Genomic DNA, 23,730 nt, shown 5'->3' with positions numbered 1-23,730 from the left:
ATATTGTGGTTCCTCCAGTTCCGATCACCAGCCCTCATAGGCTAATGCTTATGGCAGTTCTCCCACAGCCCCATCTGATGCAGGCACAGTATGCATGCTATGTCTCAGCCTGGGAGCAAAGCAACAGTGCTAGCTATAACTTTGCTTCCAGTCTATGATAATCGCTGATAAGAAATATTGGGACTAATATCCTATAATTGATAAATACGCCACTAAATTGTGTTAATGTGGCTTGTTTCTTAAACTGAGTAAAATCAAATCTCATTATTTTCCTTTATTATCAGGTAGGTCTTTGATTGTATAGCAAAGTATTTATCCAAATGAGCATCTGATGCAGAGGCACCTTGTCTTCCAACACTCCCGGTACCCAAATGTCAGCATTTCAAAAATGCTGCAAGGTTTCGGGGTACTGTACTGTGACCGATGGCGCCGGGCCAGATCTGCACATGCACAGTGTGACACAGATCTTTGGATTCCAGAGATTTACGTAAATCACTGAAACAGATCCTCAGTCTGACATTTAAATCAGTTTGGATCTGAATGAATCATTGGCTCTTGTGGTCCTGAAAACTGTTAAAGGGGAACATTCTGATTCCTGAACATCCTTCATGTTGTGTTGTATACAGGCTATTGACTTAGAACCAAACTCACTGTTTGTAACATATGTATCGGTTTGTGTGTCAGTTTGGGTATTTTAAGAAAAAAGAGTCCCAATGAAAATACAAAATAAGACATAGTGGTCCATCTGGCTCTATAACCTTCCGTAGAACCATGATTATCCCTAAAAATGTGTCCTCTCCCCTTTTAGGACCGATTGCAAATAGGACACAAACACATCATTGTGTGTATTTTGCCTCTGCAATGTCTGCGACTTTATGCTAATACTGGTACATGCCCTTTCCCTGGTATACAAGCATGTGTCTGAATGTGCAAGGCCTAAGATGCCCACATAGAACATCTCTACATGCTGAAATACTGCATAGTGCTTTGTAAATGCACCATCAAAAATGATACCAGCTGTGTCCTAGGTGCAGAATCTCCATCAGAGTGATCAGCAACACACCTGCGACACTCCCATAACACACCCAAAAGAAGGTCTGAGAAACCACCTCACTGTCATCTCCCAGCAACACCCAAGACATTTATCTCAGTGTGCGCTGCTGATCTGTTATACACACCGAGGCTTCAAGTTCTTAGCAGTCGAAAAGCACCTACCATTTGTTAGAATATTGGCAAAGCGATGATGTCGAATCTTGTCCTTCTCTCATTTAGCAATCTCACGCTGAAAACTAATATTTAGCTCTTATACTCCTCTGCACAATATAGTACTTTTACTTAGCAAGGACACTCCACTCCTGCACCTGCTTCTTCACAGGCCAATGTTCTTTGACGTATGTCCATGCATACAAGTGCAAACAAGCAAAACAGATCCTGTACTTTTTTAAATGAGGCCATCTGTACACTCCGGTATTATCCAACACACCTTACCCCCTCCAGTTCTGATTCTTTTACTAACACATGCAGACATACAGTAACCCATAGCAACCAACATAAATATTAATTTTCTCTTCTGCAATGTACGATTGAAATTGGATTGCTTATTAGCTATTATGAGTGAATACACTTTTGCACCATGTTAGTGAATCAGCCCCTCATTTAATTTAGAGTCTGGATTGTCATATCAGTAAATGCTGAGATGAGCCAGGCTGCAGCAATGTCTGGCTGTACGGAGGTGTTGGCCAGTGACAGCGACAGACACTACCTTTGTGATGCATTTGCTGGGCACACAGAATGATTGAATAGCTGTAGGCGGCTGGGACTCATTGTGGGGACGCATTAGATCCCTCTGCAGAGATCAAAACACTCTACTAAGCTGCAGTGGCCAACAATGTACGTATGGGCAGAGCTGCCAACACTTCAAAGCAGGTTTCATAGACTCTGCTGCTGAGTTGGTAAGTCTGAGCACATTACACCCCATACTGTCTCTCTGGATCTTGGAATGCTACATTCACTATCAAGTTAAATTAATTATAATTTTATAAATATTCTAATTAAAAAAAAATATTAACTTTGAAAGCCTAAATAATTAGACTGGTTTGTAAGAATTATAGCTCGCACCCAAAATAGAAACTTTTTATTTTACACTTGATTAACCCATTCAGTGGTGGGGGTTTTTGGGGGGAGCGCTCCCCACTGGGTGAGTTTTTTATGGGGAGCGCTCCCTTAAAAAAAAAAAAAAACCACTGCCTCCCTGGGTCCGGGCAGCGCCGCTGAACTGTCAATCAGCGGCTGCCCGGACCTGCGTTCCCGCACCCCGTCCCTGTCCCCGGCAGCCGGCTTGTCATATGCCGGCGCTGGGGACTTCAATAGAAAACCCGGAGGGGGAGGAGGAGGCGTGGCGGAGGGGAGGGAGCCGGGCAGCGCCGAAGCTGCCTGAGTTCAGTGATTGAACTCAGCAGCGCTGCCCGGCTCAAAACAGTGGCAATCCCGAGAATTTTCCGGGTTTGCCAGACTGGACACTGAGGCACAGCCTGGAAAATTCTCAGGATTGCCACTGAAGGGGTTAATACTGAAAAATAGGTACAATACCAGTGACAAATCCTTAAAACCTGGAACTTCCATGGAAATTAGGAAAAGTTCTCTAAAGTATGGGTTGCTATGGGCAACATCTCTACTTCTATAAACTTGCAGTGTAGTTAATATACTCCTTAGCATCAGAACAAGGTGAAAGCTAAAAGTAACATTGTTTGTTCAGAATAAAATATCCTGTTTTATTGAATACTTACTTGCCCAATTACTGGACATCATAACAGTGTAAGTCCCAGCACGTAAAACACAGAGGTAAGGGGCAGCTATAGCCTTTTATTATATAAGATAAATATAGTGTATTTAAAACCTTAAAATGGCAAATCTGTTATCCCTGCATCTCAGAGATTATGCAGCGTCACAATGAGATTATTGAGCAAGTCACAATTCATACATCAGTCCCCAGAGCATGGTTTAATTTAGCAAGTCAAGTGCGTCAGTTTTTTATATTACAATGTATACCACTGAATAATCTTGTTTTTGTTATTTTCTTCTTCTAACAGGATTGGTTGACTCGATTTGGATATCTCCCACCACCTGATCCTGTTACAGGACAGCTACAGACACAGGAGGAGCTGTCCAAAGCAATCAAGGCGATGCAAGAGTTTGGAGGGCTGAAAGCTACTGGAATCTTAGGTAAGTCACATAAGGCCATAACCACTCACATGCAGTACCACTCACATGCAGGTCCTGCTCTACCATTAGGCAGTTGTCTAAGGCACCAAAATATGAGGGGACAGCCCTAAGTCTACTTATTACAAAAATAGGGAAAAGTCTTAGATGTATCCTTGTTCAAATTAATTTAGACTTGTTGTTTTGTTGGACTTTGTATGATTTATGCACCAATATTATTGTGATAGACCAGGGGTAGACAACTCCAGTCCTTGAGAGCTTCTAACAGTTAACATTTTCCAGGTCTCCTCACAAAATCACAAGTGAAGTAATTAGCTCCACCTGTGGATCATTTATAATGTGTCAGCCAGTAATGAGTGCACCTGTGCCCCAGCTAGGTGATCTAGAAAATGTGAACTGTTGGTAGCTCTCGATGACTGGACTTGGGTACCACTGTGATAGACCATTTGTAGTCCTTACAATTATTCTGTTGGACATTGTGCAATTTCTGTAGCATTTATCTTAGTTGTCTTAATTAAACATGTTTTTTTTTATTTTTTTAATAATAATAATAATAATAATAATGCAGATGGGCTGTGGAACTTCTAAGATGTTACCTCCACTCTTTCACCTATGGTTGGAAAAAGGGTATTTGTGTGTGTATTGGGGGAAATGGGCTAAAGTTTGCCTAGGATGGCGAGAAATTTAGCAGCGGCCATGCTGACATGTGTAATGTTCTCTATTGCAGTCTATTTTCCCACCAGACCAGAGCAAGTAGACCACTTGTTACTCGTGTTACTTTACTTTTTGAACCAGCCTCGTATATAAAAACACACAAAACCTGGGGCTTTATAACTGAAATCACATAACCCATACATAAAGGGCGAGTTGTACTAAACCGTGATAAGTAATAAATTGGAGAGTGATAAACCACCAACCAATGAGCTCCTACCTGTCATTTTTCAAACACAGGCTGTGACATGGCAGGTAGGAGCTGATTGGCTAGTGGTTCATCACTCTCTATTTTATCACTTTTCAAGCTTAGTACAGTACATCTGGCCCAAAAAGTGGAAAGTTCATGAAAATACAAATTATTTTAATATGTCTATCTCCTTCTGGATTGGAACAACAGCCGCTTGTCCAAATCCACCAAGAAAATCCACTCACCTACAAAAGAAAAAATAAAGAAAAGGGCAACTCCTAGCACATTAAAGCAACAAATCACACCAGTACTTTATATAAAAATGTGCAATGATGTTTGCCAAACATGTAATACATTGAGGCTTGTCTGACCAATATGAAGAATGGGCTGTGGAACTTCTAAGATGTTACCTCCACTCTTTCACCTATGGTTGGAAAAAGGGTATTTGTGTGTGTATTGGGGGAAATGGGCTAAAGTTTGCCTAGGATGGCGAGAAATTTAGCAGCGGCCATGCTGACATGTGTAATGTTCTCTATTGCAGTCTATTTTCCCACCAGACCAGAGCAAGTAGACCACTTGTTACTCGTGTTACTTTACTTTTTGAACCAGCCTCGTATATAAAAACACACAAAACCTGGGGCTTTATAACTGAAATCACATAACCCATACATAAAGGGCGAGTTGTACTAAACCGTGATAAGTAATAAATTGGAGAGTGATAAACCACCAACCAATGAGCTCCTACCTGTCATTTTTCAAACACAGGCTGTGACATGGCAGGTAGGAGCTGATTGGCTAGTGGTTCATCACTCTCTATTTTATCACTTTTCAAGCTTAGTACAGTACATCTGGCCCAAAAAGTGGAAAGTTCATGAAAATACAAATTATTTTAATATGTCTATCTCCTTCTGGATTGGAACAACAGCCGCTTGTCCAAATCCACCAAGAAAATCCACTCACCTACAAAAGAAAAAATAAAGAAAAGGGCAACTCCTAGCACATTAAAGCAACAAATCACACCAGTACTTTATATAAAAATGTGCAATGATGTTTGCCAAACATGTAATACATTGAGGCTTGTCTGACCAATATGAAGAATTAAATCATCAACTGCCAATTGGAGAAATCCATTTAATATTCACAAACAGTAGATTTGAATAAAAACAGGAAGACAAAAACATAGTGTAATAAAGTATATAAAATCTACTAAGATCTTAATACTTAAAGGAAATACAAATACATTGTTTAACTGCTATCGTATGAGGTAATAAGTAACCAAATTGGTGTGTGAGAAACTTCCACTGAACGTGTTTCATCAGATTTGCTGTGTAGAAGTTCCAATGACTTCATTAGAAGTAAAATATAACATGCATGTGGTAATTCCAAAATGGCCACCATCAGAAATAACTTCTATTATAAAAAATACATTTTAATTGTGTTCATAGCCATCCACATTCATTTATACATTAGAAAAATATATATTTAGAAATACGAGAATTAGATAACTGCAGTCACGCATCAGATGTCTGAACCAGTCATATGAAAACTCCTGTATTCTAAGATACAAAGATGGCCAATATATATAATATATTATTGTTGGGCAAAAATTCTGTGATTAATCGCATTGTTAGGCACATAAGTGCCGCTTACCTACATTCTCGTTGCCAGGAGTTCCATGCTTGTTGACAGGAGATTTTAAATACTTGTTGCCAAGGGTGATTTCATGCTCATTGCCAATAGGGGGGTTTAATGCTCATTGCTTAGGGGAGTATAATGCTCATTGTCCAGCGGGAGGTAAATGCTCATTGCCCAGGGGGAGGTAAATGCTTGTTGCCCAGGGGGAGATAAATGATTGTTGCCCAGGTGGAGTTAAATGCTCGTTACCCAGGGGAAGTAAATGCTTATTGCCCAGGGGGAAGACCTATGAAAAAGGGTCATATCGTATAAGTGTATGGTCACTTTTAGACTTGACCACACCCAGTTCCTGGTTTGGATTCTTTCCAGCCACACCCTGCAGTTCTGCATCTATTGCTGTGTACACACGCTTCAATCCAGTGTAATTTTCGCTTTGATTTGGACTATATCGTCCAAATCAAAGCAAAAATTACACTGAATCGAAAAGCGTTAGCTGCCTTCGGTGAAGATTTGATCCTGATGCGTGGCCCCGTGGCATTAGGATCTAAAGCAGAAATCGACTTGCCTGGCAAGTCGATTTCTGCTTCGATCTGCCAGATCGAAGGCAGTTCAATGCTGCTCAATGCAGCATCCCCCCTCCCTTCCCCCATGCTCTATCCACGAGCCATCTGTTCCTCCCTCATCTATGCCAGCATCCACCAGGTTCCGGCGGCTGTTGATATTGGTATCGACGGCCGCCGGGTCGATGCGTGATATACCAGATATATTTATGCTGACCATCACACTATGTGGGAAATGTACTAAGATGTGTATTCATATTCACATGTGATGTTGCTATGGGCAACCAGTCAGATCCTGTCTACTATCTTCTAGAGGAGGGTGCTAAATAAAGTAGATTGATTGTTTGCCCATAGCAACATCACATGTGAAGTAGAATACACATCTTACTAAATTTCCCCCTATATAGTGATAACGTTGATATGGGAAAACCAGCTCCATAGAGGAGTGTTTTATGGCAGTGTCTAGGTGCTTATCCAATAAAAACAACGCTTTATTGTCCGCATAAATCAAATAGAAAACAACAAATGGTACTTGTTTCCTAGCACGGCGCCACTGATTTTAATTGTATGAAATCGGGTCGCAAAAATCGGGTCAATCGCATCGCATGCAACCAAATCGCATGCGATGCGATTGACCCGACCGACCCGATTTTTACATTGGAACCAATGTTAAATGGTCCCTGAGACCTGATTTTACATTGGCCCCAATGTTAAATGCCCCCAGACCCCATTTTTCATTGTATCCCCCCATTGTTAACGCCACGTCGCAATCAACGTCAACCCGAAGTGTGGTGAGCGCAGCGAGCCCACGAGGGGCGGCGGTACGCGTCCTCCGACCTTTTCATACCCCCACTATCCACGTCGGTTTGGAGTTGAGGAGGGGACGCGCATTACTTCAGACGTATTACGCGTCCCCTCGCGGGGCTCGCTGCATTTGCCACGCTTTGGGCTCGGTGGCTCGCTGCACTCACCACGCTTTTGGGCTCAGTGGCTCGCTGCGCTCGCCACACTATATAGAGTCAACTCCACACCGACGTGGATAGTGGGGTATGAAGAGGTCGGAGGACGCGTACCGCCGCCCCTCGCGGGCTCGCTGCGCTCGCCACGCTTCGGGTTTACGTTGATCTTGGCGTTGTGTTAGAAAGTCTGTAAAATGAGGATGAAATTCCTGAGCTGTCAGGAAGTCAAAATAACCATTTCTACATAACTTTGGTCAGGGTACTCAGGTAATATATTCTGATCTGAGGAAAAACACAACAGTATGCAGCATTTAAAATTGTAATACTAAGGTCCTGCAGGGAAATGCTCTCTCCTTTTTTAATTAATAGACACGCTTTTATAAATAATATCACACTGGTGTACGGTGGTTAGTCATACAATAATGTAATCAGAGTTGAAATCCTTTCATCTATATACAGTTAACATGGGTTATTATGGACTCAGGAGAGACAAAACATAATAATAATTCTCACAAACTTAGATTTAGATTTATTAAGCTCGGTGAAGTGATAAAGTGTCTGTTTTTTATCACCGGCCAATCAGCTCCTAACTGAAGTTACAGGCTTGGATTGAAAAATGACAGGTAGGAGCTGATTGGCCGGTGATAAAAATCAGACACTTTATCACTTCACCGAGCTTAATAAATCTACCCCACAGTATCTTATGATGGAAAATAAAGCAAATGTCAGCAATTTACAGCCATCGCTTTTAATACATTTGCAACTTAAAGTTGCTTCCATGGATAGATGGACATTTGTCTTCAGTGCGCCTTTCTCAAGTTTACGGGGGTTATTCTGGTTTACTCGTAGAAGCAAATTCCTTCTCAAATGGACAAAACCAAGTGCACTGCAGGTGGGGCAGATGTAACATGTGCAGAGAGAATTAGATTTGGGTGGGATTTACTTCAAAGTGAGATCTATATTGCAGTGTAAAAATAAAGAAGTCAGTATTTCCCCTGCACAGAAACAAAATAACTCGCCCAAATCTAAATCTCTCTGCACATGTTACATCTGCTCCCCTGCAGTGCACATGGTTTTGTCCATTTGAGAAGGAATTTGCCTTTACAAGTGAACCAGAATAAGGGCCTAGGTTCCAGAGTAAATGCCTATTTGCCATACTGTACGGCGACTTGCAAATTTGCAATTTGTTGTAAATAATAAGGTTTAATCCTATTTATGTAATTAGGAGGAATGAACAGAAACAATTCTGAGCCCAGCAATGTAAATACCTGAAAACGTTTTTCCTTTTCTTGAATACTTTGTAGTAGGATTAAGCAACAGCTGCTCCATAAAGTTCCCTTTCTGTTTAATTCCTTTGAGACTGAATCTCTATTTAATATTAATTACACAGTTAGAATTGTGTAGTTGTTCCTCTTTGATGTCTACTGGAAAACACAGCAGCTGTCTGACTTCCATTGCTATCTTTAAACAAATTCAGCTATTTGGAGGGTAAGGTGGACCTAGTATTATATGTTCCAATTCCTACAGTTTCTAGAATTAATTCATTTCAGACTGGAAGAGAAATTAGACCCACTCAGGGGCTTTATATACATAGGCTTCTATTTACAAAGTGCATTAATGCAAAACAAAACACAGCAGTCTTACACTGATGGCCCACCCAGTACACATCATGCCTTTTCATTAAATTACATTTTCTTAATTTTCTTTTCAAATACTGTTCCGTTTCTCATTGATGGAGTAAATCAGAGTGATAGACCTTCTACAGTAGACTGTCCTTAAAAAATGCAGCAGGTTAATATGGTTTATCTTTACCTTCAGTTCTGGACAATTAGCTGGGGCATTCCTAACTACTATACCCAGATACCTTCCCACTCTACAACAAGGTGCCTCTCCTCCTCTTGCTCTTCGCCTGTCCCATCACCATGAACTTTTGGAGCACGTTATTGTTCTTTTTAGGGAAAGGGAATCACCCATCCAAAGGATCTTTAGAAACTAACGTCCAACCAGATGCAGAAATGGTTTTGACCTAGCCTTTACAATTTACAAGACTGCTGCTCATGGCCTTAGCTGGATTCAAGTGCTAGGTACCTTATATCAGCTGCCAGTGCAATGGCACTGCACTATAAAGAAGTTATGGCATAGTAATAAACCTTTCACTGAGCAGTGAGGATTCAGACATCTTTCTATGAAGTACTTTTGGACACCACTACTCTTCTGTCCCTACAAGGCCTTCAACAACAGCAAGGTACCAAGACAAGACACCACTAAGGTCTTGGGGGTTTATTCTAGTTCATTCTTTCTGACAAAATCCTTCTTAGATGGACAAAACCATGTGCACTGCAGGGGGGGCAGATGTAACATGTGCAGATAGAATTAGATTTGGGTGAGTTATTTTGTTTCTGTGCAGGGAAAATACTGACTGCTTTATTTTACACTGCAATATAGATCTCACTTTGAAGAAAAACCCCACCCAAATCTAATTCTCTCTGCACAAGTTACATCTGCCCCACCCGCAGTGCACATGGTTTTGTCCATCTAAGAAGGATTTTGTCAGAAAGAATGAACTAGAATAACCCCCTTGGTTCATATATAGCCTTTGCCTTCAATAGTAACATCATAATGAATCATTTTCTAGGAACTATTGGCAAAGTATAGCATCATCCTTAAAGAGAGCTCCATCCAGGTCTCACTACCACTATTTGGATATTTGGACACTGCACCATCCAGGCTTCCCCATCACCGTGGCGTCTAAACATGCTAGGCCTCTCCTCTAGAGCAGTGGCTTCACTTCTTCCTTGGGACAGCAGTGTTCTACTGTGCATCCTACAGATGCCTATTTTGTTAAATTGTACATTATCTAGCCCATAATTTACAATGGCTAATTCCATGTGGACTGTTTTTTTTGTTGTTGTTGTTGTTGTTGTTGTTGTTGCATATGTTGTATATTCCTCATTGTAACTGTTGCAGTACATCCAAATGATGTCCAGTTTAATTAAGACCTGAAGACTGGGACAGCTGCACCATTATTTTAAGTCACATTCAGCATTGTCTAATTCTTTGAGTGCACACATCTCTGTGAGAGATGTGCAAAATATCTGCTAAAAAGGCCAGCATCGCTCACATTTGTTATATAAATTGAAATAAAAAAATGTTGCGTACAAAAATATTATATTTCCTATATAAGGTAAACATTACAGGCCATTATGATGACTAAAAATGTTTGCTTGGCAATTTTCACACCTATTTTGACAAATTTTCTTGGCACTCAAAGGGTTAATGCAGATTTTCCTCAATATAGACCTCTCATCAGAGAGAAAGAACAGGAAATTGTTTCATAGACAAGGCAACGTTTTCTAAAGCTTCAGTTTCCAGTGAATGTGCTTATATGTCCAAAGCAATTTCCCCTTCCTTTATTTCTGTGAAGGGCTTGGTTATTTCTGTGAAGTAAGGGCTTGGTTATTTCTGTGAAGTACATGGTACGACCAGACATACACTTTCAGCATAGCTATTAGATAATTAATTAGTTCATCTTTTCTCTTCATAAGCCTCTGCTGCCTCTTTAATTGGTGGTCTAGCTCCAACCACAGGTCTACCAATTACACAGTATAATTGGTGTGATAGCTCAATGTCCCTACATCCTTGACACTGTTATACATGAGTGGAGTTGCTGTTACGCGTACACTAATGGCAGCGTTTTCTACACCCAGTACCATGTTAGAGTCAGTGTTTTTCCAGTCATACCTAATCTTTCCATGACCTGTACATATGACTGATCCCTTCTTCTGTATTTTGCCGGCACTTACAATATGGTTATTATTGATCATGCCTGGAAAGAGCAGTTTTACCTTTACACTCTGGTAACTAATTTAAAATGAACACACCTATGTTTACACTGTTATTGTATTGGTAATTTATTGAAATGTAAACAAAATATTAACGTTGTGCTAATATAGTAACATAAAATGAACTATTTTTATAACTACATCATTTTCTCTTTAAAGGTTGCACAAAGCATTCTGCATTGTTTTAATGATCAAAGTTATATACTGATACTATTGAGTATACTTATAGCCAGGACACATTGGCGGCTTATGCAACTCTTTGAGTGCCAACATCTCTGTGAGAGATGTTCAAAATATTGGCTAAAAAATGCCAGCGTCGCTCACATTTGTTATACAAATTAAAATAAAAAATGTTGTGTTAAAAAGATTTTATTTCCTATATAAACATTCCAGGTCATTATGATGAATAAAAAAGTTGGCTTGCCAATTTCTACACCTATTTTGACTAAATAACTTGGCACTCAAAGGGTTAGAAAAACTTGAGAGATCTGTGTCTGTATCTGAGGTCACTCTAAACTCCTCTCTAGATGTAAAGTGTGTCTAGTAGGTTACTAATATCATCTAAGGTTACTTTAAATCTTTGTACCCTTACAGATGAGGCCACCGTGGAACTGATGAAAACCCCTCGCTGTTCCCTTCCTGACCTGTCCTATGCAGAGGCCACAAGGAGGAAGCGAAGTGTCCAGCTGGTGACTAAGTGGAATAAGAGGAATCTCTCCTGGAGGTGAGCATCACACTCATTTATATTGTGTCCCATAACAAACTATGGAGGTTATTCTTCTGGTTGATTCGCTCAGATGCAAATTCTCATTCTTTTGAGTCAACTAGATCCCGCCTTGCGAATGGTGGTATTTACATAAACATCCATTTGCAGCCTGCAGGGGAACATCCACATCATTCGACGACGATTGAATGATGTGAAACGTACACGCAGATCTAATGTTACTCAGAGCAACGTTAGATCTGCGTGCACATTCAGAGGAAAGTGGACAGGCAGCTGCCCGCACGTGTGGCGCCCAGCGTTCTCATGGGAATGGCCAAGAAACGCTGGGTGTTGCCATATACTAATGGGAAGCCCCACCGCCTAGTGTGCAACCAGCCACAAGTCAAAGGGAAAAGGGTAGTCTGGGGCTGGTTAATCAAAGTAGAGAATAGAAAATCGATAGTGAAAACCATTCAAACTCATTATAAGTGAGGAAATCATCACCTATTGACTGAACAATATCAATAAAACTGATAAATAATCAACTGCCATCCGTACCCAGTTCTGAGTACATATAAACACAAATTACTCACCGTACATAAAAAAAGCCAAAAATGCCGTTAGAAAAATATATTAGAATAATTGAGCATCCGTGTGATTCTTCTAGTCCTGAAGCTTTCAAAGCCTCTGAACATTTTTTAAATAATTATTTAGGCAACACTGACTCGCTTGATAATACGTTACCCTACATTTTGTTGACTTGCTATTCACAGGAAACAAGAACATAATTGAGACAAGCAATTGCCTCTTGACTGGTATGAGAACAAGTAGAGAACATCTCAGCTCTCACATTCTGTTGAGCTTAAATTAACCCTGCATGTGCTCCCTTCTAGGACAGATTCGGAAGTGTGTGTTACGAACAGTCCCGATGAGCTCATTTGTATGCCGAAGTGGAGCAATACCCCTTAGCCTCAGTAAATTTGCCATTGAATGTTTTTGTGTGTTTGTTTGTTTGTAGTATAGTTTATATAGTCATTAGTCCATTTTTGTTTCTAAAATCCGCAATTATTAAGGACTCAGTGACTCTTAAACGGTGCTAGTTTAATGATGTTTAATCAAAACTTGCCTTTATCCTGAAGACTGCTTTGGGATGTTATTCTTAATTACTGTCTCTGTATTGAAGACTACATTGCTGTGCTCCAGCTGTGTGTCCAGAAAGCTTACATCTGAGTTAAACGATTCATGTGTATCTGTAACAGAGTTCTAGTGTGTCTCCAAGTGCAGGCCCCCTGCAGTCTAGGAGAAGCCCACCCCAGCAGGAGAGTGTAACAGTTCCATTTCAGGATATCAAAGTCTGGAATATTTTGAAGGCAAACCGAGCTCTGCTTGATGCAAACTGAGCTTCTTCTTTCTGGGAACCTGGCAGAGAGCAGATTGCATTGAAAAGCTCCAGGCTATCGTACCTGTAGATGCATCCAGCAATCACACGTACCAGATTGGATTCTGTTTTTTTTCCCAAAAAAAATGATAAGGATTTTAGGCATGAAACCCGCACAGACAGCCCGGTTATTTATGATTTGTAAGGAGATGGCAATGTCTGCAATTTGCTTCATTATTATATTCAGTATTTGTCCTTACACTAATCAAGGGCATTACTCAGCAGGGAATACTACAGGAGCACCTCAGGTGGTTATAGGGTTGTATTGCTGAGGTTTTCTATACATGACATAAACCTGATTAGAATAGTTTTTAGTAACAGCAATTACAGCTCAATTAAAGAAAATAACGACCTAAAAAATTAATAACAGGGTTTATTTCACCCAAACTTGCACAAGCAAGCTTAGAGCAGATGTTGTAATACATTTATGTACAGTACTCTGCATTACTGCAATAAGAGTCCCATAGCGTAGACCTCTGGAATGCAGCATTGTCTTTATTTGTAAAGAGTCTTAAGCCACTGGCGCTGGATTCAAGCTCTTCATTTCCATTATTTGTGGAGGGTAAGGAAAAGGTTTCCTCAAGGCATTCATAAGACAAGACTGCCCTCTAGCACATTTAGCAGGTACTGCACTCCAAATACCTAGGTAGATATTTGCAGAAATATACATTTAAAAGACTGGTGTAATATAGCTCTGCCTAATACTAATGCTGCTCATACACTTGTGAGATATTGCATACAATCCTTCGATTTCGACCATGAAATGGAATGGTTGTATGCACATTTTGTGTACCATTGGACACGATGTGCGGGCACCCCGGTCGAATGTCGCGTCTCATGATCTTATGTTCTGCTGGCCGTCCACATGTGAACGCAGGCATGCTGCAGCCTGCCCCGCCTGCCTCCAAGCGCCAGGCTGATTTGTATTTGAGAACGGGTGATGCAATCCTTCGTTGGTCGTCTACCATTGAATGATTTTTTACCTATACACTGGCATGCGAATGGTTGTGCATATACACATCCATTCACGTGCAAATGTACACGGGTAAAGGGGAGGTCAGTTAGCATGGCTGGCGGGTGGCGTCTGAACGCTCAGTAAGCTGCTAATTTTTTATTATTATTATAAATAATATTATTATTATTATTAACAGTTTCTTATATAGCGCATACATATTCCGCAGCGCTTTACAGACTATAGTTGAACATTCACATCAGTCCCTGCCCCAGTGGAGCTTACAATCTATATTCCCTACCACATGTATAAGCACACACAGACATTCTAGGGTTAATTTATTGGGCACCAATTAGCCTACCAGTATATTTTTAGATTGTGGGAGGAAACCGGAGTACCCGGAGGAAACCCAAGCAAGCACAGGGAGAATATACAAATTCCGCACCGTTAGGGCCATGGTTGGAATTGAACCCATGACCTCATGACTGTGAGGCAGTAATGCTAACCATTACACCATCTGTACTGACCCTAATATATGCAGAATACAGAACCAATGTGAATCACCCCCTATGTGCCTGATTCTGAGTCAGATATTAATGCACCGTATGCGTCTTCTTGCAGTGTAGCATATGTGAATTTATTATAATACAGGCACAAGCCTTTTACTGCTGTGTATCTACATATCTGAATGTACAAGGACTAATACTCCAACTTTCAGCATCTTTAGATGCTCAATTCCATTTGGTGCATATTTAGATAATAAAGGCCCTTATTCTGCTTGGTGCGGCCGGAGCCGCATATGCGGCTCCGACCGTGCAGGCGAATCCCCGCCTTCCATACGGATCGCCACGGCCGTCCGTACGCGGACATGTGGCGGTCCGCATGAAAATGGCGGGGGATACGCCTCCACCATCTTGGAGCAGCCCCCTGCATTCGATGGTCGCCGACCATCGAAGGCAGGGCCGCACGCTCCACCAGCTCCCGCAACCATAGACCTCACGGACACTTGTCCGTGTGAAAGCATGTATGGGGGCGGGCAGCTGACATCCGGCGATGTCAGATGCCCGCCCCCAACACATGCGTCATAGCCTCATTACCATGCGTACGCCCCGCGTTTGCATGGGAACGCCCATGAAACGCGGGGCGTATGCATAGGGAAATGAGGCTAAGTAGCCCCTCACGCCCCTATCCACCCCCTTTGCGGCGGTAAAAAAAATTGTGCGGCGATTTCGCCTGCACATGCGCAGAGTGCCCTCTGCACATGCGCAGAGCGAAAACATCGGCGGAACGGCCGCAAACGGCCGTTACCGCTTAGATCGGAATAAGGGCCAAAGCCATTGGTCATACTTTCACCAGCCCTATGCCGGTGGCAGATTCTCCATCAGATTATGGCCGCCACTGTGAGGGATTAAGCATCTGAGTTTGCAACAAGTTCTGGGACATGTTGCAACACTCCAACAACGCCCCCATAATATACTTGTCAGCATTCCGATAGAGACTCTGCAGCTTTTGGTGGGAATTCTCGAAAGAGGGTGTGACTTTGTGCCCACGAAGCCTGAATTGTGCACCAACCAGAATCACCCCCTTTGTCAAACAATTAGTAAACTCTACCCTGTTACATCTGCCCCACCTGCAGTGCAACTTGTGGTTGCCCAGGTGCTTGCATTTATTGCTTTACTTACAACATGATTCAGGCCCATGCTACAGAGAAGAACTAGTAGTTTGGAGTTGTAAGTGAACATATATTTGGGAGCACATACCTGAGGTATCAATATAAAGGGTTTTTTCCCTTTGTTATCTTTCTTCTGTTTTATATAGAAAATGTAAACCATACATGCACACTTTTTATGAGGTTGTTTGCAAGTGATTGGCATGCCTATAATCTCCCATGTGGTTTATTTAAATAAAAATTGCAATTTAATTTAGTTAAACTTTTTTTTTCTTTTTTTTTTAATAAACCCCAAATCTCTGTGCGCTATAGAAATCTATGTGTATGCGCATGATCCATGACCCGTTCTTATTTTTAAGAAACTACATAGAAATTATAGATTTGGTTTGTTATAATAAATGGCCAATATTGCATGCAAGAAATGTGTTTATAATTATTTTCTCTTATTTTTCTCTTAATTACAGAGTTAAAACATTCCCCAAAGAGTCATCACTGGGCCATGACACTGTGAGGGCGCTCATGTACTATGCCCTCAAGGTGTGGAGTGACATCACCCCACTCAACTTCCATGAAGTGGCTGGGAATAACGCAGATATTCAGATTGACTTCTCCAGAGCTGACCACAATGATGGCTACCCATTTGACGGACCAGGTGGTACCGTAGCTCATGCTTTTTTCCCTGGTGAACATCACACCTCTGGTGACACTCACTTTGATGATGAAGAGTCATGGACATTCCGATCATCAGGTATGTCAGGGTAAGAGACCAATAAGTTCAGAGATTTGCTCTTTAGGTCCATAAGCATACTTCACATCAAAGAAGAACCATCCTGGGGCATCACTGTGTCAACGGACATGGCTATGCTTACAGTTGGTGTGATCATGTGCCCAGGACCAAAAAAACACCAGGGGAGCAACTCTTGGGGGATGAGGGGTTCAGTGTACATGGACAGTGATGGCCTGTGATGAACTCCATCACTAAAGGAACATCATCTGCGGTACACATTGAGGCAGACAGGAGCTGTAGGAGGAATTCTGCACGTTGCTGCCCCTGCAGACCACCAGCAGTGTGTATCAAGGAGGGGGTCAAGACAAAGGACTGTTAGGGCCGGTAACTGATATCTTGGGACCTGGCACACTAATGATCTTGGGGTCTCCATCCCTCTCTAGAAGCCACAACACAATCAATGGGTCTCTCAGTCTCACCCCCATCCCCTGTATATCTCAGCCTCACCCCCATCCCATATGTGTCTCTCAGCCCCACCCGCTCAGGCATATGTATCTCTCAGCCTCACCCGCTCAGGCATAACCTCCCCTCTGTGTCTCTCAGCATTATTACTCACCAGTGTATAAGCCCTATCATCCGGAATCCAGCAAATATCATTGTGTCTCTCCAGCCCCATGTTTATAGCTCCATTCCATGTCACGCTGCCTCTCCAGCCCACCCCCCATACCATTTGTGTGTTTCTATAGCCCCCACCAACCGTTGCTAGCATCTGTTTAGCACCCCAACTCCCACTTGCATTTTTCCAGCACAGCCCTATTCCATGCTGAGACTGTTGCTCCTATCCAATCCAGTGGCTCCACTCCAATCCAGTGGTGTGATGTCATGACATCCCGTATGGTGTGCAGACATAAAAAAAACTTTATTGCACTGGTCGCGCACCGTCCTTCTGTGGCTGCCCGTTCTGTGTAAATCAAAAGGGACACATGAACTCAATCTCAAAGATTCCAGGGGGGATGGGTACCTTGGATTCTTGGGACCTGATACAAATGCCCCTTTTGTATGACCCTGATGTCGGTCCTGCAAGCAGTGACATATTGTGACACCCTGGGATGTAATTTTCCAGAGCAGAGTGCGGCTGCTGGCTTTGACTGCATGGGATGGGGAGTGTAGAGGAGAATACTGTAGGAGGGAGTGAATCAGAAAAGCCAGGGTGTGAGAACAGATCAAGGGATCCATTAGAGAGAGCCCCTCTGCAGGATTATGTGCACATATTGAGAGCCCACGAGAGGAGATGAGCAATAACGGCGGTTTTTCCGGTGCTGAGGATACAGGGAGAAACGGGACCTGCACTCGGACAGCACCAGGTGGGAGAGAAAGAGAGGCTCCCTGTTTAATTGGTGATTAAATAATGCAATGTAACTATATGACCTGCTATGCATCTTGTGTAATTAAAATGCTGCCTATTTAGGCCTTATTTCTGACTAAAGTATTCTGGGAATCTTAGGCTTCATATCTGATGTAGCTTCGGCCTATAGAAAGATAAAATGGCAGCCATAATCCCTTGCATGATGGTCAAGCCGGCTATAGTGGCATGACATTGAATTCCGCCTCTAGAAAGTCTGAGTTTGCCCCATGCAACTTCCATGCAATCCAGAACCGCCCTCTCTGTTGTCTATTGTATCAGCATGCGGTAGCCTAATTACTCCAGATTAATTAAACATATATTGGAATATAATCTTATTTGTTATATGTATGTTTTTTTCTTTTACATCTAACTTCAGTTCTACTGCTAGTAGCTGAAGACTTTAATTGCCTGCTCATCTTCACAGCTAAACATTTTATTCATTGGTAGAAAAAAGAAATACTAGAATAAATTGCTTCTTCTTTTTAGCCAGTATAACTATTTCAAAGGTTATGGGCGGTATACAATTAGCCATAGTAAATTAACGCGGCTAATGGCTCCCCTGGCAGCTATCCAATTAGTCCCATAAACCGGCACTTATTGGAGGGTTTTTTTCACCTGCCCGAGGAAAGAGAAAAAAATCCCCATAAATTACCCATTTTCACAATTGCAACTTTGAAAACACATAGGACTTAATCACAAATCTCATGTGTTTAAGCCCAAAAATGGGTCATATTTTAGGGGGAAAATTGGCTATAATTGTAGAATATCCATCAGGCTAATAATACAATGATATATTTGGTACATTTACCAAGATGGGAGTTCTATTGAAGTTGGGATGTTGTCCAGAGCAAGCAATCACATCCTACTTCTTATTTATTTAGCACCTTCTAGAAGATAACAGAATCTTATTGGTTGCTATGAGTAACATCCCATCTTCAATATAAATCCCTTCTTAGTGAATTTACCCTGATACATCTATCATGACTCTTACAAAGTAACATGCTGCACAGCTGTGGAGTTACGAACCATTTCATGTGCAATGAGTATGTGTCTATGACTCCTTGTAATGAAATTTAAGGCCTGCAGTATTATATTACTATGTTCATTCTCATTTCAGATGTACATGGTATGGATCTGTTTGCGGTCGCTGTACATGAGTTTGGCCATGCGATTGGACTGACTCACATTTCTGATATGGAATCAATAATGAGACCATACTACCAAGGGCCTGTGGGTGACCCTCTGAAGTATACCCTCCCTTATGATGACAAAGTTAGGATATGGCAGCTCTATGGTGAGTTTGGTTATTTGCTTGAAGTGATGTAAGGAGGTAATATCATTAAATAATAATAATAAGTATATGGAATGGACATGACTTCGGCCTCATTGTGATATGAAATGGCAATGATGTATGTCTACAGGCCCAATAATGAATCCCTGGTTAATAATATGTAACATCTAGCTAATGACATCTGTAAACCTAAAAGCAAAGCCTCAGAGTGGTAAAACCAGTGCTATTTTTCAGCAGGAACCAGCAGGAACTCAGTTCCTGAACCGCTAATTAAATATGACATCATCAGGAACTGGGTTCCTGAACTTGTTCTGGGTCAATATGTACTTTCCATAAGATAAGTTTTATTTTAACCCCTTCCCGACACATGACGTATATATACGTCATGTGTCGGTTGCGGGGGAATCAAGCCAGCTCACGGAGTGAGCTGGCTTGAAAGAGAGCAGGTAATGGCTGTATATTACAGCCAGGTACCTGCTCTCACGGCCACGAGCGGCGAGTTCACCGATCGTGGCCGTTTAACCCTATAAGCACCGCGGGCAAAGCGCCCGCAGTGCTTAAATAGCTGATCGGAGGGGGGGCGCCCCCCTCCGGCACCGATCGGGGCCCCCCGCGGCGAGATCAGAGGGTGCCGATCGGTTGCCATGGCAGCCAGGGGTCTAATGTAGACCCCTGTGCTGGCCGTGTCAGCATTCCTATTACATCCTGCCTGAGGCAGGATGTAATAGGAAGTGCTGAAAATCACTATGTTCAGCCATAGAGCTCTATGGCTGAACCTAGTACAGGCGATCGCGCCCCCTAGTGGTCAAGTACACTAGGGGGCCTTGTAGTAAAAGTAAAAAAAAAAAAAAAAATAAGTTTAAAAAAAAAAAATAATAAAATAAATATTAAAAGTTCAAATCACCCCCCTTTCCCCATTTCACAAATAAAAATAAATAAAAAATAAAAAAAATAAACATATTTGGTATCGCCGCGTTCCTAAAAGTCTGATCTATTAAAATATAACATTAGTTATCCCGCACGGTTAAAGGCGTAAATGGAAAATAATTCCCAACGCCAAAACTACGTTTTTTGGTCGCATCGCCTACCCAAAAAAAAATAACTAAAAGAGATCAGAAAGTCGCCCATATCCCATAATGGTATTAATTAAAAAGTACACTTCAGCCCGCAAAAAATGAGCCCTCACCCAGGTCCGTAGGTGGAAAAATAAAAAACTTATAAGCCGCAGAACATGGCGACGCGACGCAAATTAGAAAAACCGTAAAAGTTTCTATTTTTTTTTTTAGTGGTAAAACATAATGAAAACTATATAAGTTTGGTATCACCGGAATCGTAACGACCCATAGAATAAAGATAACCCATCATTTTAAACGAACTATGAACTCCAAAAAAAACGTAACCAGCGCAAAATTGTGGAATTGCGTTTTTTTTTCTTTTTTACCCCACATTGAATTATTTCCTGATTCCCCAGAATATTATACGGTATAGTAAATGGTACCATTAAAAAGTACAACTTGTCCCGCAAAAAAAAAGCCCTCATGTGTCTATATAGCCGGAAAATTAAAAAGTTACGCTTATTTGAACGCGAGGAGGAAAAAAAAAAATAATTAACAAAAAAGGCCTCGTCGGGAAGGGGTTAAAGTCACCTGTGAGTGCCTTCATTTCTAAATACAATATATACATCTGTCTCTTTCTCTCTTTCTCTATCTCTCTATCTATTTTCTTTAATCGATCCACCCCCCCAGACCCATAGTTCCTGGACCTATTTTTCCTGAAAAATAGTACTGGGTAAAACTTATATCCAGCATTCCACCTGATGGTTCTGTTCTGAGAGGTGATTAATAATAATTTTTCACATTGTACTTGTAACATAAAAAGCAGAGAATGGCCCTTCAGTGCTAGGGAACACTTACAATGTCAGCACTACATGTGCAGCTTGGCATCGCGGCACTTCTTATTTCAGTTCTCCCCAAAGAGTTTTATTTCAAATGAAACATGTATTTTGAAGCACGTATTTGGTGCAACGGGATGCATTCCACGTGCAAGTCCACGACACCCATAGACGGAGAATAAATTAGTGTGCCAAGCGTAGCGAGCCCACAAGGTGTGGCATTGCGCTCGCCCTCCTTTCGGGATTCTGACCGCTGGGATCCCATACCGAACCCGCAACGGGATGCAGTCAAAATCCCAACGGTTGGAACCCCAGCAGTTGAAATACCGACACCGGGACCCCGACCGCCACAATCCCGACATTTTCCCGTCCACAACACCCATAGAGGGAGAATAAATTAGTGTGTTGAGCATAGCAAGGCACCATACGCAGCGAGCTCGCCCCCCCGCGCCCCCCCCCCATTGGGATTGTCGCAGTCAGGATCCCAGCATCAGTATTTCGACCGCTGGGATTCTGACTGCCAGGATCCCATACCGGATCCGGTGCAACAGATGTAAAAATATATACACTATGAATCATATTATATGTTGTCTCATCTAGTTCCAGAATATGTCCACATTAAAATTATAATTAAATGCAGATAGGGTCAACACCAATGCCAGAGAACACAGTTCTAGGAAATCCAATTACAGAATTATCAGTTCTTCGTGTTATGTCTGAGTGCACTGTTTGTGAAATTAGTTTTTGAGGAAGATGCTGTGTTTATTTTCTGTTCCAGTGTCCCACTTGGCCTCTAATCCTTCACCCTCTCTCACCCCAGGAGTCCGCGAGTCAGTGTCCCCAACAGCAAAGCCAGAAGTGTCCGAAGCTGAAGATCACCCCTTTCTGCCAGATCTGCCAGAGAACCGCACTACCATCCAGTAAGACATCACTAGTTACAGACAGATGGTCATGTATCTTCGCTGTTCTTACAGAATGTATTCATATTCTATATTTTATGCATGTCAGGAGTGCAGTTCTCAGCCTTAAAGGACAAATATGCATTATTTATAAGTAGGGCTTATATTCACTTTATTGTAGCCTACTGGCATGAGATTTTGTGTATGGGAAAATGTATTCATATGCTGTATATAATTATTTAGTATTCTGGTGGAAAAATAAGCATGCTACAGATTAAGGGTATCTGAAAAGATAGTAGCTGATTGTAGTCTGAGCTCACCGATACAATTTTAAATTGGACACGCACTATACAATATATTATACAATGTTGGAATCTGAATTGGCTACAGCATACATCATTTAGTGTGTACACCCAAATCTTACCCAATTCATTGTTTGATGAAATGGGTGGTTGCATCATCCGGTACTTGTTTCCTAGCACGGCGCCCATCGCATCGTATACCATAAGCCTTACAATGGTATGCGATGCGATGCAACGCGATGGCACCCGATGTTATATAATTTAAAATTATATACCATTGTATATGGCATACAATGGCATACAATGCGATTGTATATAATTTTAAATTGTATAAGCACCCTAATGGGTGCTTTCAATGTTAAATGGTCCCCCTATAAGATTATTAATTGTATTAGCACCGTAATGGGTGCTTACAATGTTAAAAGTACCCCCACGACACCCCCACTATCAACGCCAACCTGAAGCGTGGCGAGCGCAGCGAGCCCTCGAGGGGCGGCGGTATGCGTCCTCCGACCTTTTCATACCCCCACCATCCACGTCGGTGTGAAGTTAAATTTAGATAGTGTGGCGAGCGAAGCGAGCCACCACAGCCCGAAGCGTGGCGAGGGGACGCGGAATACATGTAAAGTAATGCGCGTCCGCTCGCCAAACTTCGGGCGCGGTGGCTCGCTGCGCTCGCTACACTATACAAATTCAACTCCACACTGACGTGGACAGTGGGGGTATGAAAAGGTCGGAGGACGCGTACCGCCGCCCCTCGCTCGCTCGCTGCGCTCGCCATGCTTCGGGTTGGCGTTGATAGTGGGGGTGGCGTGGGGGTGCATTTAACATTGTAAGCACCCTAATGGTGCTGTACATCCAACAACTCAGAAATGGATGCATGTCAAGGAATACACCCAGGACACTCCCACAAATGTTTCTCTTACTGTTGATGCCCAGTTGATGCCACTCAGTGGCAGCAGAGAAAAAACTAAGGGGGAGATTTTCTAAACTAAAAATTCGGTAAAAACCCCGTTATCAGTGTTTTTACCGCATTTTGGGATGCTCCAAGCATCCCCCGCCGGGTTACCGTCAGAAAAATCTGGCGATGCCCCATAGAAGCCTATGGACTGCCCCCCCCCCCCCTCACCTGTGTCCGGGCAGCACAGAGCTGTGTTGCCCGGACCTGTGACCTCCTCCTCCCTGCACTGTACATCCTCTTTCGGGGGCAGGGAGGAGGAGAGCCAGACCCCCCTGCAGCAGCAAAATTAGCCGGGTAAGAGAGGGAGGGGGGAGCCGCCGGGACCCGCCGCTCATCGCCGGGTCACCGCAAAAGACAGCTCTTAACACAAGAGCTG

General features: G+C 42.3%; 1 protein-coding gene across 2 annotated transcripts in view; it reads left to right on the top strand.

Annotated features, from left to right (window-relative positions):
* MMP17 (matrix metallopeptidase 17) overlaps positions 1–23,730 on the top strand; it is a 129,260-nt gene that overhangs the window by 86,307 nt on the left and 19,223 nt on the right. Inside the window, exons 2-6 of one of the 2 annotated variants that reach the window (XM_083150151.1) lie at positions 3,090–3,222; positions 11,711–11,840; positions 16,343–16,626; positions 19,128–19,304; positions 21,971–22,112. In XM_083150151.1, coding sequence (XP_083006277.1) covers positions 3,090–3,222; positions 11,711–11,840; positions 16,343–16,626; positions 19,128–19,304; positions 21,971–22,112 — 866 coding nt within the window. The remainder of the gene's footprint in view (positions 1–3,089; positions 3,223–11,710; positions 11,841–16,342; positions 16,627–19,127; positions 19,305–21,970; positions 22,113–23,730) is intronic. The other variant, XM_083150157.1, reaches the window with a different exon arrangement.

Source organism: Crinia signifera, chromosome 1, assembly GCF_055691185.1.
Source record: "Crinia signifera chromosome 1, ASM5569118v1, whole genome shotgun sequence".
Lineage (NCBI taxonomy): Eukaryota > Metazoa > Chordata > Amphibia > Anura > Myobatrachidae > Crinia > Crinia signifera.
This window is presented reverse-complemented; position numbering and strand designations above follow the sequence as displayed.